Raw genomic sequence first — 15,023 nt, 5'->3', positions numbered from 1 at the left:
GGAGACACGAAGGATTTGCGCATCCCACACATCGGAGATACGTGGATCTCTATTCTTCACAATGGAGAGAGTGAATCTTACTTTTTTTTACGCTACTTTACCCAGTAGAGAGTAGTAGGTTCTACCTAGGAGAGAATAATATGTGTTAGCAAAGAGAGATGTCCTTTCAGTTTATGACATTATGTAATAATGATTAGATGACCAAGATGATGATAAATTCTTAGATGATTAATTGTTAATATGCCCGTTTAGTAGTGTCGTTTAGTAGTAGCGCTTGTTACGAAAGCGCGCTATCACTAACCCAGTTTCCACTAGTGCTGGCATCCCGTGCTACTGCTAAATGTTAATTGTAGCGTCGTAGCAGTAACGCGGCTGCCAGCACTATTGATAGGCTTCTGACCCGCTCTACTGTTAAGGTTTTTCCTAGTAATATTGAGACGGGTATTGTTAGGTCGCGTTTCCATAATTGATCACTGATCGGACGAAACATTTGAGACGGATATAAAGGATCTGGTTATAAATGTCCTAGGCGATAGACAATGGAGTAGCCAGGCAGGCAGTGATGGGGCTCACGGCCAACCTTGGTTTGTCCCGTTGTCTGCTAGCTAGAGTGTTGTGACTGTGTTTGTGACCAGAGTGATGTGGGATCGCACGTGCATGGCGTGCAACCGCGCTGGTTGAATGGTCGTCGGGTGTGGTCACGCTCACGTCACGCACATGGAATGGAAAAGGGAGTGAGACGTGCGTACGTACGCCCGATACGGAAGGAACGAGTTAATTGCATGTCATGTGCTCCATGCGTTGTGTCTCTGGAACAGGGCGGACAACTTCTCTACTATTAAAGGGATCTGTCGTCGTCGTGATGGTTCGACCATCCCTTCTAAGAAGTAACGACCGTCCATGCATATTATACTCCCTTTGTAAATAATATAAAAACATTTAAAATATTACTTTAGTAATCAATACGCTTTTATATTAGTTTATAGAGGGAGTAGTATAGTAGGAGTGGTCAACAAAATCACAACTTTAGTATCTTTCAATAAAAGAATTGCTTAAAGTTTTAACTCTTAAACTTGATACGGACAATAGAGAATATCGTCAGTCAGTTTGAGATGCAAAATCATATGTTTCAGAAATTAAAACTTAAAACGTACTGTGCAATCGCAGGATCCAACTAATTTACGGATCGCGAGGCAGCCGAGCAACCAGGCGGGGTAAAATTCTATTATGATTGGACAGTAAGTTTTAAGTTTTAATTCCACGATTTCCATGCTGATCGAGCCAGGTTGGCCAGGCATGCTGGGTCGTAGGCGTAGCTCGCCTATAAATTCGCATCTATTTTCGCTACTCTCAAACAACAAACAGCGGCAAGTTTATTAGCCACTACAGCTTAGAAGTACAAGCTTATCTAGCTCTCGCTGCCAAGTAGTACCCGCGCAACAAAAGAGCTAGCTTGATCGCAGCGCGCAGCACCATGGCCTGCCAATTACAGCAAACAATGGCCACGACAACTACATTCTCCCGGACGTCGTCACCGTCAACGGTGCGTTGCTCGGCTGCAGCTCGGCGGTCCGCCAACTACGCTCCCAACTCCTGGAATTACGACTCCCTCCTCCAGCTCTCACCCAACAATGGCGGACAAGCAGATCAAGTACATTTATCAGCTCAACATACAGTAGTATTTTCTTCCGGCAATTATTTCTTAAAGTAGATCAAATAGTCGTGGACATTAATTAATCCGTGCATGCATCGACGATGACACAGGTCGATAAATTGAAGGCCGGCGTGAGGGAGCGGCTGGTAGCGGCGAGCGGAGGCGGCCACCAAGCTGCGAAGCTCGGGCTAGTCGACACGGTGCAACGGCTCGGCATCGCCTACCATTTTGAGGAGGAGATCGACGGAATCCTCAGCTCCGTCTACCGCGAGCCTCACCGGTGCAGCTGGGATGATGGTGACGTTGCTTCCGCGGCCTTGAGGTTCAGGTTACTCAGGGACAGTGGATTCCCAGTCTTCTTCCCTCCAGGTACCTCCTTAAATATGAAATATGGAAAACAGACTCTTAAACGATGTAAGAACGGAACATAAATATACAGCCAAAATTTTGGAAATTAAGCATATTTGAACCAAACACATGGTCCAGATTCAATCGCAGCTGAACCTTTGACTTGTATTCCATCCGTCCCAAAATAACTGTCTCAACATTGTACTAGCTCTAGTACAAAATTGTACTAAGGTCAAGACACTTATTTTGGGACGGAGGGAGTATATGAGAAACGTGTAACAGCTCCCGGATGTCTAGGCACCCTCTATGAACAGTAAAATAAATAAAAAAGGAAGTAGATTTTAAAAAATCTGTTACTTCATAGCATCAAAGATGATCAAACTTTATAGGTTCTTGCGAGTTTTCATGTCAAAATATCATGTAGAGAAAGGTGTACAAACAAGTTTCAGATTTCAGTGCTAAAAGTGTTCAAAACTTAAAGCACCGAAGTGTTTTTCCTGTGTAGAGCTCCTTGACTGTTTTTTTGGCATGAAAACTTGCAAGCACTTAGAAACATTGATCATGTTTGATGTTGCAAAGTTTCAGAATTTTGTGATTTTTGTTTCTATTTATTTTGATTTTACTGTTCATATAGGGAGCCTAGGCATCCGGGAGCTCAAAATCCACTCTCCTTGTATATGTATGGCACGGTTTTGTATACTTATTACTGGCATTGTTTCATGGTAACAATATATATAGAATCTCTAGAAGATCTCAAGCACCGATCAGATGATGTCAAGGGGCTCCTCTCACTCTACGAGGCTTCATACCTTGCGTTCGGAGGCGAGGAAACATTGGACAAGGCTAGAGAATTTTCTAGAAAAGCTCTCAGAGAGCACCTGTCATCCATGGATCACCACTTACGCCGCAGTGTGGTTCATGCTTTGGACCTTCCGTTGCACTGGAGGTCTCCTAGACTAGAAGCAAGATGGTTCATAGATCACTACTCTAGAGATGAGAACAATTCCGACCCGTTGCTCCTTGGATTTGCAAAGGTGGACTTCAACAATGTGCAAAGTGTGCATCAGGAAGAACTCGCAAGATTGGCAAGGTAATTGAGCATGAAGAAACGTACATTTAAAGAATCCCCCGCTAATTACTTGATTACTTCACATAGTTGATTGGATGTGTGCATCCTATGATGCACAATCTTACATCTTAGAGATACATATCTCTTTTATTAATTGTCTAACAAAACTAGATTGTATGAGTAGCTACCTACTTACGTTAAACATTTCAGATATGAAAATTGACCTAATTAATTGTAGGTGGTGGAAGGGGACCGCCCTCAGTGAAAAATTGGGGTTCGCGCGGGATCGCCTCATGGAGTGCTTCCATTGTGCAAATGGAGTTGTGTGGGGACCAAATGATGGAGCATGTCGGGAAGTGCTTGCTAAAGTTGCTAATCTAATAATTCTCTTAGATGATGTTTATGATGTGTATGGAACTCTGGATGAACTCGTCCTTTTCACCGACGCCATTGGGAGGTAACAATATAAAACATTGCAATTCTCATAATTCAATTGGTATTCTTGTCATAGAGTAGCATGTGTAAATAAGATGCATAAGTTTCACATTTTGCAAGGATACCATAAGTTTCACGTTAAATGGAGCTTCTCTTTTAATATTGTCAGATGGGAAGAAAGGCCTAGTGAAATGCTCCCGGAATACATGCAAGCACTCTATTCCGTCATGTACAACACATCCGCCGAGGTGGCTGAAAACGTGTTGAAACAAGATGGTTGCGATGCTCGTTATTTTCTTCAGAAAGCGGTAAGTTCATATACTCAATTAACTTCCTAATCGGATATAGATAGTTTTTTTTTTACTAAAGAACCATAATAAACTCTACATGTTTTTGTAGTGGCGAGACATGGCGGAGTCATTCCTGATGGAGGCAAAATGGCACCATGGAAACCACACACCAACACTACATGAGTATCTAGAGAATGGATCAATTTCAGCATCTGCCCCATTGCTACTGCAACATGCGTTTCCCCTGCTCCGCCTAGAAGAAAAGCTCACCTCAATGTCTCTTGTTAAAGTTGGAAGCTACCCAAAATTAGTTCAGTCTGCATCGTTAGTTCTTCGTCTCTGCAACGACTCTGCAACCCACTCTGTAAGGACAATCTATCAATGGATTTTTTGTCCATTGATGTTTCATCACCAAAAATTTAATGTTATGTGAGGGTCTCTTATGACATTTATTTCCATGTGTATTTTTTCAAAATATGTGTAACAGGCTGAGCTGGAGCGAGGGGATGCACCGTCATCAATAGCTATTCACATGTCAGAGAACAGCTCCAGTGAGCAAGAGTCCCGCGAAGCCATGGAAGATCTTACCATGGCAACTTGGAAGTCGATTAACGAAGATGCATTTAAACATTGCCAATTTTCTACATCTTTTGCCAAGACTTGCGTGAATTTGGCTCGAACCTCACATTGTGTTTACCAAGGTGGGGATGGTTTTGGTGCACCGGATGGTCAGAAGAGAAGGCAAATCAGAGAGTTGTACTTGGACCCTTTCATGAGTGAGAAACATTGAGCCCTAAAGAAATTAGACACATCTCTTACAAATCGGTCTGTTTTGTACTACTAACTAAAACTGTAGAACAAATACTAGCTGGCTGATTAACTAGCACCATTTAGCAATTTTAATTTGCTGCATAACAAGATGAGATTGGTTGTTATGAATCTTCAGTAATCCTAAAGTGTTCCACACTAATAAAAAGCAGATGATGTGACATGTATACATCCTCCTGGTTAATACGAGCCATTCATTTTTTTTTTTGCTTGGTCTTGGAGAACACAAAATGCTTCGACAAGAGTAAAAATAAAATAAAATATTTTCAGAGTTGAGGCCCAGATAAAGAAACAAAAACCATTTCATCCCAGAGACATCTCGGAATACTTTACACATTATGGAAGAAATAGGCAGCCTAACATCATCTGCTATTAGAATACTTAAGCTACACATGTCAATGACTTTGTGTCTGATCTTGAACAGAGGCGCTGATAACTGAACCTAAACTGGGCAGTGCCTGAACTTGAGCATCAACTTCGACAACTAAGTATCTTCCAGCATCTAGGCACAACCTTGCACTGATATACTGCTACATTTCTAAACAAGGTGAAGCAGTATTGTGCGCCACCCTACTCGACACCATATAACCTCTGTCGAACCTCAGACTGGCTCAGTGCCGTATTGACGCTGAAGATCAACATTTACACGAATTAGCACGTCTGATAATGGTGACACATAATAGTAGCACGTTCAACATTTATGCATTGGATAAGAAATGTTTACCAGCAGAGAACATCTCCGTTTCTTGCAGCCTTCTCAGAGATCCACTCTGGAACAAACTCCAGCAGCAGCCTCACTTGCTCCTCAACTTCACCTGCAGATTTAGTAGTTCAACATCATGATTGACATCGCAAACAACAAGCTGAAGAGACAAAGATAGAAAGCACAGCGCACACTTACCCTTGTCCACGACCTTCGGGTTACTTTCGATTATCTTGTGAATGAGCTCCTGCTTCGTCAGTACAGTTCGCTGCCTTGACTGATAGATAAGGAAGATAATGTCAAAGGTGCTTGGCAGGCATGATATGAGCTTCTGCCGCTGAACCTGGTCCGCAAAGCCTGTTTCTTTTTCTTCCAAAGCTCTCTTCTCCTTCTTCTTCACCTGTAAGTAAGAAGTGTTATCCTCTGTTCATACAGCAAAACTGAGTAGGTCAATGATCAGTATGAGTAAGAGCTTACCGATTGCAAGAGGGACTTTGGAAGGAAACTGATCAACTCATCATCACCATCAGATGTGCTTGTGCTTTGGTTCTCTTCTTCAATACTGCTCGAGTCCTTCATAGGTGTCATGAATAACTTGGCTCTAGCTGATCGCTTGACCGTTTGAAGAGGTGGTGTGTCGCACACAGTAGCAGAGATCGGCCTCTTTGGGGTCTCAAGGTTCGGTGTGGCTGCCATTGATCTCACTGGAGTAGAGGCAAACTTGGCAGGAGTCCCTTCTGTAACACCAAACTTGAGTGCAACATCCTTGCTACTTTTCTCTTGCACTTGGGACTCATGGCCTATGGCGCCAGAAGTAGAACCGAGCATCGACTTCCTGCTCAGTGGAGATGGAGCAGTAGACTCAGCCTTTGGCGGCAGACCGGTTGTGCTGGCAGTTGCAGGGCAGGTTGAAGATCTCTGTGAGAACCTTCTCTTGAAAGACTGGGACATGTGCGACAGCGCAACAGCCGGCTGTTCAGCCAGACTTGGTGATGGCGCAGCAAATACAACTTCAGTAACAACTCTTGGTGTGCTCTGAGCCACACTTGATTTCGTCTGAGTAAATGGATACGGCAGCTCATGCTCCGGGATGTCATCTCCCTGAAAGATAAATTACAGAGAGAACAAGAATACTTCAGATCAACTAAGCATACACCAACTAGTACATTTCCTTCACTAGCACTAGTAACCATACAGTTACTGAACTGTTCTCATATGACAATAAACTTGCACAAGTAACTACTGTATATTGAAAGTGTGAAAGATACAAGATGGTCATACCTCAGGATGTTTCCTGAAGAAGTCCACGAGCCTCTGCCTGAACATCCTTCTCAAAGCAGAGTAGCGGGTTTCCCCCTTCTGCATCGCACTGTCCTCAACTGAATCAACCAATAGGTTCACCTGAAGATCCGGCTTCATGCAGCAGGTCTTGTCGTCACGCAAAAGGATCTTGTTGATGACAATAGCCTCGGGCATAATGTACTTGAGCTGTGCGAGATGGCCATAGGTAAACCTCCTGCAGACAGAATCGTGTAAATTAGAAACTGAATTATGCAAATCAAACACAGCAGCAATCATCTGATTGTTTTGTCACAAGAGGCCAGTACCTCTCAGCCAAGTTCTGAATGCTAGCACAGATGTTGGGGAATGTTGCCTTGGATCCCTTCATGCGGAGCAGACGGGTGGAGCTCTCGAAGCAGTTGAAGAACTCGCAGAGAATCTCATAGCTGATCATCAATGACATAAACCAAATTAGAAAACAGAACTAGTGCAGTAAAAATATGCTGGAAATTACCAGGGTGATTTTTGCATCCAGATAACAATTGCAATCATCTAATGTCAGTTGCAGTAAATTGCATCAGAGAAATAAAACATACAGATTGTTGTTGGTTTCACTAAAACGATGATGGTCTGCAACTAAGTAAAAGGATTCAGTTTGGTGGCACAACCAAGAAATCGGACTGGATCCATCGCTAATCAGAGAAGATGTTTGCATCCTTGGAATGATTGTAATGTCAGCTGTAGTAAATTGCATCACAGAAACAATATGTACAGATTCAGTGATGGTCTGCAACCAAGTAAAAGGATCCGATTTGGGTGGCGCAAACAAGAAATCGGCCTAGATCCAACGCTAATCAGTGAAGATGTTTGCATCCTTGGAACTATTCTAATGGCAGTTGCAGTAAACTGAATTACAGACACAATATGTACGAGATTGTTGCGATTTGGGGGCACAAACAAGAAATCGGATTGGATCCAACGGTAATCAGACAGTAAGATGTCTGCATCCTAGGAATGATTCAGTTTCAGGCGAAGTTGAGGAAAAGATGACAGGAAATGAAACGGTAACCGCAGATCTGTGACCGTTACCTCTCCGGCAGCTTGACCTCGGGCCTGCGCTTGACGGGGCTGCGGCCGGCGCCGGCGCCCACGCCGAGCTCCCTCTCAACAGACTCGAGCGCGTCCACCCCGGCATCAGCCTCCGCCGCGGGGCCCCTGCCGGCGCGGTGCAGCTCGAGCGCCGCCCGCCGGACCTCCTTGACGGACAGCGCGACGGCGCCGCCGCTGCGGCCCCTACGCAGCAGCGGCCGCGGCTCCGTCTTCTCCGGCGTGGCCAGATCCGACGCGGCCGCGGCCACCTTCTTCATCTTCTCCGGCGTGGCGAACTGGCCGGCCGAGGAGGGGACGGACGTCTTGACCTTCCACGGCGAACTGGCGCTGGCGGCCGCCGTGCGGGGCTTCTTGGATGGGGTGGCGGCGTCCATCGAGGAGGGGGGGGGGGGGGGGGGGGGGGGGGAGGGGTGCGGTAGGGTTCGGCGTGCGGCGGCGGGGGCGGAGGGGGGTGGGGTGGGGAGGATCTGCGGATTAGGGAGGCGTTTATAACATTTTTTACCGGGTCGGGTTGGGATCGGGATCGGGGCGGGGTTTTGGCGGGAGGCAACGGCGAGGGGGAATGGCGCGAAGCGACGTGGGGGGTGCCACGTGGAGGAGCGGGGTGGCGTTCGCGCCAAGGCTTGGGGGAACTTCGCGCCGAGTGGGTGCGGTGGATGTTGGGAGGGCCGAAAGAAGAGCAGGCCCGAGTGAGTGTGGGTCCAAGGAAGAAGCCCACACTCGCTTCTTCCCTGTCAAAGTGAACTAAATGCATGGAATATAAGTTCCAAAAAAAAAAAACACCACGTTCAGGGCTACGGTTTCGAATTACCATCATCACTGGATCTTTTTTCAAGAAAACTACCACTTTTGCAGTCGGTTGGTTTGAGATTGCACTGTTCGTGCAATTCAGTCGTTATAACACGTTTTCTGACACGACGGGCCCACCTATCGGAAAATATAGATGTAGTGGGGTCGAGAACCGTTAGCCCTTGGCGGTTAACCTACCACGTCGCGGAAATGTCTCACTTGCGTTACTCCTCCCTCCTGCTCTTTTTCCCACATGTCTTGTTGCCGCCATTGCCTTTGCGGCATGGTTTTGGGGAGGGGGGGGGGGCATTGATCTGTGTGAACACGATGGCCAGGCAACAACGGGAGGATGGCATCCTTCCTTGGATGTGTTGCCTCGGTGCCCATGGAGGCTACCGGAGAGGGTGGTAGAGGTGATCACCTAGTCGGCCCTTCGGTGACTGTTAGAACTAAATCTCGCAGATCCCTTGTTAGGGTATCTTGGCTAGGCGGTTGGGCTGGATGGTAACAAAAGTAAGGATTTATCCAGGTTCGGGCCCTCAAGATTGAGATAAATACCCTATTCTGGATCGTGTATACAGCGATAGGAGTGCGTACAAAGTACATGTGAGTACCAAGGGATTGTGTATGCTATCGATGAGCCCGACCCCCGGCTTATATAACATACCAAGGTCCTAGGGTTAAAGATCCTAGTCGACTATGTCGGTGGAGGTAGAGTTCTACATGGTTCCTATATCTTTGGCTTGTACGTCGAGTCTTCTTGATTCTTTGAAGAACTCATCATGGGTTACCTGATGTGCCCAAGACGGAATCGATTGGGGCCATCAGCCCATCCCAACAGGACATGGACCGACGTGGTGAGAGACCCTTAGTTCGGGACACCGTCAGCAATTCCTAAATCGGTCGTCAAGCTTGTCCGCACCTCTGCAATCTCCGAGTTGCATGTCATCTTCTGTCGTTGAGGTTGAAACTGGATCAACAAAGCTTTCCCAACAATATCTACATGCAACCAACCTCCCGCGGTCGAGTTGCCTCTGAAGTGGTGCAAACCACCTCAACCTTGGCTTGTTAAAGGAGATAGGTGGCATGCACCTAAAAATGCCTCCCGTCAGCCAGCTCCCCACGGGCCGAATCCCCATGTTGTGTCTTCATTCAAAAAGTCATCATATCTGATCATGTCAAACCAGATCAGTTTGATCAAGAGGTCCCTTTGGTCCACGTGTTAGAAGTGACCCAACGATAAACATGATGATAGAGGTGAGGGGCCCGATCTTTCGATGAGATGGTGTCTATCGATTTGGTGGAGACGACTTTGACGATCCGACTACAAATGTGCACGATGTTGTGCCTTAGCAATCGCTAAACGAACTCCCAAAGGTTTTTGACCACGCCGGAGCACGATCACTACAAGCAATCGAAGAACAAGCAAGAATATGATAAAAGCAATCTGAATATTGCGAGTGTAGATGAAGTATTGATAAGGGTGGGGATCCAAAAGTGGTCTCAGTCTCGTCGTTGGACACAAACGAAATACACGAAATTGCAATGACTAAGTTTTAACTAAAGAAATCCCAAGCAAAAAGCTACTAAATTGATCTACTTATATAGGAGCAAGGAGTGGTGGCCAAGGACGTGGGAGGACGTCCCAAGGCAGCCTAAAACTAACCCTAAGTCGTACAAGGTCTATGGGTCCAAGTGGAGGTGATGCAACACCTTTGGACTTGTAGTTTAACTCGGATTCTGGTACAACGTCATATTGTTTCGTCAATATCTCCACGCTCCGAACGGATCTTAAGGTGATTCCAATTGGACTCGAACGCACATAAAATCTACTTTCCAGCAAAAAATGAATCACTCAATTTGGAGTCCGTATGAAAACGTTGTTGACATTTTGAGACAGGTATGTCTGTGCAGTCCGAATCTGAGTCCACAACGTGAGACTTGGACTTTATCTTCTCTTTGGCTAAAAGTAACGTGAGAGAACTTTTTGAACAACACATAATCCTTTTCTTTTGATGTGGGAGGACTTCTTGAACAACACCTAATCATTTCCTCTTCATTTATCTTCACACGTGGTCCATGCAAGCGTTCGACGATTCTGCATTTAGGCATGGAATAAAAATAGGTGAAGTATTTTTATTCCAAATAACATAAATAAATTATTACATAATTATTATAAGGAATCACCTTAAAAATATGCAAATATGAAATATTTTTGGTCGTATCCAAGGTAGTCATATCCTCATCACATGACATGAGGGAGTGGGATAAGGGTCCACTTAGGCCACGTCCCATCACTAGTGGATGGGTAACCCGATCCCTCACAAGGTTAACAATGGCCTCCCCAATCCTGATAAGTGTCAAACGTATCTATAGTTTTTTATTGTTTCATGCTATTATAATATCAGTTTTATATATTGTTTATATCATTTTATATTATTTTTCTAAACTAAACTATTAATCTAGTGCCCAGTGTGATTTATTGTTTTCTATATGTTTTTGACATTACATAAAATCATTATCTACGGAGGTCAAAAGACTCCGGTGATTTAATACGATTTTTTTGGGGCACGAAGGTTCTAGAAAGGACCGGAGGGACATGAGAGGAGCCATAGGGGCCCCCACACAACCTTGTGGCACGGCCATGGTTGTTCCTCGCGGTTCTCTAGGCCCCACGTGCACCGCCTTACATCCATTCTTCCCCCCTATAAATTCCATATTTCATGAAACCCTTCACAAGATTTATTTTTTCTCTAAACTATGCCGCTACCGTAGGTTTCTGTTTCAAGGGGATCCAGTCTAAAGGCTTGTTCTGGAACTCTATTGGATGGGAAGATGAGGCTTATTCATCAAACTTGACGAGGCTCTCTTCGTCGTGGAGCAGCCCAAGAAGTCAGGTACGCTAGCATCCTTTACATGAGTAATTTGTGATTCAAAGTAGCACCGTGTACTTCATAAAGGGAGTGTTCTTATGTTTTCATTATCATACTGGCACGGATCTTTATAATCAAAATGCTATAGGTCTTTTTGAGCAAGCAAGTTTGATGGGCACCCCACTTTTCATTTGGAGAGCTTTCATACACTTATAGCTCTAGTGCATTTGTTACATTGCAATCCCTACTCCTCTCAATAATATGGACTGAAAGGTCTCTCCGTTGTCTAAGGACAGGTACTTTAGTGTGAGATTTTTTTTATTTTTTATTTCTTTTAAGCCCCCCCCCCTTCAATATTCTATTTGACATCCAAAAAGTGTTGGGTCAGAGATCACACCCAACCAAGTATTGTGTTAGGGCTTAGTAGTTGGTTCGAGGTGAAAATAGCTCAAGTGCCTGGTCATGAGCATGAGCCTACTCGTTATACGATTGTCATTGTACAATGAAGATTTAGTGTGTAATGCTCTTTGTGATACATTTGCTTATTTTACCTTCAGTACGAAAACACGTCTTTTAGCATCCTTATTCTTGAAAAGAAATGACTGTTTATCTATAAGCTCATTTATTATTTGGTCAATGCCAGGTTAATAGAATATTCCCTTGAATCGCTTTTATCTTGAGTTCACAACATTTTACATCATTAGATTAAGATTATGTTGGGTAGCATTCAACTTACAAAATTATTCCATCCAGGAGTGCTACATGGTGGACACTTGTAGGATCGAGAGTATATCGACCAGAGGGGGTGGTTGGGGCAATTAAAATTTCTTTTGAAACTTCAATTAATTATCTCAGTTCAGTGTAGTGGAAAATTAACTATTGCATGAGTATTTAAGTTGAAACAAAACAAACACTCAAAGGAATATAGACTAAAACAATACGATTAAGCAAAACTTTTGATGAAAGTGATGATGATCTTTCTAGTATAGTAACAGAGAACTTTCTCGATAACTATGGTCACATAGAAGGGAAACAACACAAACATCATGTAGGTTGATATGAAAGAAACAACTCACAAAAGACAACTTAACTATTGAGAGATGTTCAGTAGAGTATACTTAGTTCAATAACAAAGTAACACCATATAATCAATAGACGAGCGTACTAAAAGAGAACTTTGGGAACAACTATCATAAAGATGATAACTAACATTTACACAGTATTGATAAAGAAAACCCAGGGTAAATGAGATCATGATGTTATATATCAGAACATAAAGCATTGAAGATAAACTACTGAAAATACTATAGTAGAGTAAAACTGACCAGTGGTGTTCGAAGTGATTTGGTAGACGTCTTGTGCAAAAAGAACTACATCTGGTTGGTGGGACTTATGATTGAACACATGAGCAAAGATCTCTCCATTCTATTATCCTTTAACATGAAGCTGATCAGACTTCAGTTGATTTCACTCGCGTAGATGCTTATTCTCTAAACCTTTGGAGTACTTGCTTCACGGACCACAATTACTCTTGGTTGCTGAAGACTTTCACTTGGTGAAGAGAATTACTTTTAGTTGGTGAAGAAAATTACTCTTTGACACTCAGGCTCACACATATCCATCCAGAAAGTGTGCAAATCTAAAAAGTAATAGGTATAAGAACTCTCAACTCAGATCTAGTGTGATGCTCAACCACTATGTAAGTTTCGGCTCTTGATTTTTCCTCACTAGGTCTTAAACTCGAATATTTTGGAGAGGGGTGCTCGAACAATCTTCTTTAAATCTCAAGCAGGGAAGCCAACAAGAAACATTGGACCAAGATGGTTATTTGTACTTGAGGCCTTCTCGGATGGGAAATGTCCGTTTAGGACACGCGGTCCATCCAATGGCCAACGGACACGTTTCGAACAGTCGAATTTTCGAGCACACGACAACTATACTTGAGAAACAAGTAGAGTTGACTCCTCGGTAAGAAACACATCTCCCGCAGCCCAGAAGAACAACATCTCTGGATGGCAAGTAAAGTTCTGAAGCATAAAGAGATTTCTCTCACTCTTCCATAGGATCCAGCTAAGCATCACAACTGACTTAAGTATACATATACAAGTAAGGTGGTCCTATGACTTAAATAAGAGAAAAAAGATTAATCAAATGCTACGCCTTGCTTCGCATTCAATCTTCTTAACTGAGTCATTTATTCTTGGACACATCGAAACAAAATTGCTTCACTTCAACAATATTTTAAGGGGTCAACCTTGTCATGCAATCTTCTCGGTATATTTTCTTCACAAGACATATCTCTATCTTCTCTACAACGCAAATACTTCTCGATGAAGTTCTTCAAAATTCTCGTCAAAACATGGTTCGAGGCAGTTTTGCTACTGACGCGTTCCACCAACCAGCCTAGTTTAAAAAACCGGAACAGACTCGCGGTCGGACCGGAAAAAGGTGGAACCAACAGCCTCATCGGGTTTTTAAGCTAATAAGACCGTTCTGCAATCGGACCGGAGAAAACCGGTCGAACTGGCCGGTCTTATGGACAATTAGTGAAAACCGGGTCATTAAACCGGGAAAAACTAGGAAAATATTTTAATAGAAATTGGGAGAAGTGGGATTCGATCCAAGGTCGTGTGAGGAATATGGGAGGCCCCACGGCCCTATAACCAACTCGTCTATGCTACTTTGTTGTCCACTACATGAAAATAATTTTATTTGACCATATTTTCACACTATATTAAAACATATATTACTCAAAATTTATTTATTTATTGCTTAAAACGACTATCCAACCAGTGAGCCGGCGATCCGACCGGTAAAAACCTGAACCGACAACATTTCCAGTTCGGGTTTTTAAACTATGCCAACATGGAGATCGTGTCCCACCTTTCAAGGCATATGGTTTATGAGGCTATCGCATGCACACATAACTGCAAGGTCTATCGGGAAATGGCGATATTCATGGTGCAGGAGAGGGGCTCTTGGTATTACAACGGCTTATAAAAAGGAAATCGCCACCCCATCCTCCTTACGCTTTCCAAATCTCACATCGTCGTTGCCTTTCACAATCCTCAGAGCCCCAACTTTCAAGCTCCCTCCTTTCCCCAATCCCTTCGAACCCCTTCCCTAGTTCGTCCATGGCTATCTCGGGCTCGAAAGGCAAGTGGGAGGCCTCCTGTCTCACTGAAAAGGACAGCTTGGAGTTGAAGAGCGCCGACTATTTGTCGACAGACATCGTCCACCGCGCTCCAAAGAAGGGCAGGTCATCCCCACGCCTAAAGAAGGCGAGAGGGTGGGTTTTATACCTCACTTTCTTTGGGGCTTTGGCTTTCCTCTCCACCCTTCGTTCGGGGCATAATGTTTTACTATGGGTCAGATTTCCATGATCTTTCCCCAAATTTCTTTTTGCATATTTTGGCTTTCGTTGTTGTCTGTGAGGCCTTTTTGCGGCTCCAACCCCACTTTGGCTTATGGTTGAAAATCCTCAACGTTAAGCCGAGGTAGTCAATTGAGAGCAGGTAGACTAGGGGGGAGGCAATGATTAGTAAGCTACCTCTAGTTCAATGGTCGGACGGTTCGTTCATAGATACCTTCAAGGTCTGGCAGCAGGAATGGTTTTATATCACCGAGCCATGCGATGTGGGGT

The 15,023-nt window shown here is 44.1% G+C and overlaps 2 protein-coding genes across 2 annotated transcripts; one reads left to right on the top strand and one right to left on the bottom strand.

Moving 5' to 3' along the window:
* The first annotated feature begins 1,412 nt into the window (after positions 1-1,412).
* On the top strand, positions 1,413-4,620 carry LOC123424351 (alpha-terpineol synthase, chloroplastic-like). The gene is made up of 7 exons (XM_045107955.1): positions 1,413-1,651; positions 1,765-2,023; positions 2,741-3,092; positions 3,310-3,528; positions 3,676-3,814; positions 3,906-4,160; positions 4,284-4,620. Exons 1-7 carry the CDS (start codon positions 1,475-1,477, stop codon positions 4,584-4,586), a joined length of 1,704 nt encoding a protein of 567 aa, XP_044963890.1. The 5' UTR covers positions 1,413-1,474; the 3' UTR covers positions 4,587-4,620.
* Positions 4,621-4,908: 288 nt separating this feature from the next.
* LOC123424349 (CDT1-like protein a, chloroplastic) lies at positions 4,909-8,104 on the bottom strand. Its single transcript, XM_045107954.1, has 7 exons — positions 7,698-8,104; positions 6,935-7,054; positions 6,609-6,843; positions 5,805-6,428; positions 5,526-5,727; positions 5,349-5,439; positions 4,909-5,252 (listed from the first exon to the last, which is right to left on the bottom strand). The coding sequence occupies exons 1-7, from the start codon at positions 8,090-8,092 to the stop codon at positions 5,195-5,197; spliced, it is 1,725 nt and encodes a 574-aa protein (XP_044963889.1). The 5' UTR covers positions 8,093-8,104; the 3' UTR covers positions 4,909-5,194.
* Between the last annotated feature and the right edge of the window lie 6,919 nt (positions 8,105-15,023).

Source organism: Hordeum vulgare, chromosome 2H, assembly GCF_904849725.1.
Source record: "Hordeum vulgare subsp. vulgare chromosome 2H, MorexV3_pseudomolecules_assembly, whole genome shotgun sequence".
Classification (NCBI taxonomy): Eukaryota; Viridiplantae; Streptophyta; class Magnoliopsida; order Poales; family Poaceae; genus Hordeum; species Hordeum vulgare.
Note: the sequence above shows the minus strand (reverse complement) of the source record. Positions and strands in the feature narration are given on the sequence as shown.

Bases quoted from the DNA above. Each gene is read 5' to 3' on its own strand.
- LOC123424349 (XM_045107954.1), bottom strand. From the start codon at position 8,092: ATGGACGCCGCCACCCCATCCAAGAAGCCCCGCACGGCGGCCGCCAGC. The intron at 5,728-5,804 runs GTAAGCTCTTAC...TCTTACTTACAG, and splicing joins CAAAGTCCCTCTTGCAATCG to GTGAAGAAGAAGGAGAAGAG. The intron at 5,253-5,348 runs GTAAACATTTCT...GTTGATCTTCAG, and splicing joins AACGGAGATGTTCTCTGCTG to CGTCAATACGGCACTGAGCC.
- LOC123424351 (XM_045107955.1), top strand. From the start codon at position 1,475: ATGGCCTGCCAATTACAGCAAACAATGGCCACGACAACTACATTCTCC. The intron at 3,093-3,309 runs GTAATTGAGCAT...AATTAATTGTAG, and splicing joins GAACTCGCAAGATTGGCAAG to GTGGTGGAAGGGGACCGCCC. The intron at 3,529-3,675 runs GTAACAATATAA...TAATATTGTCAG, and splicing joins TTCACCGACGCCATTGGGAG to ATGGGAAGAAAGGCCTAGTG.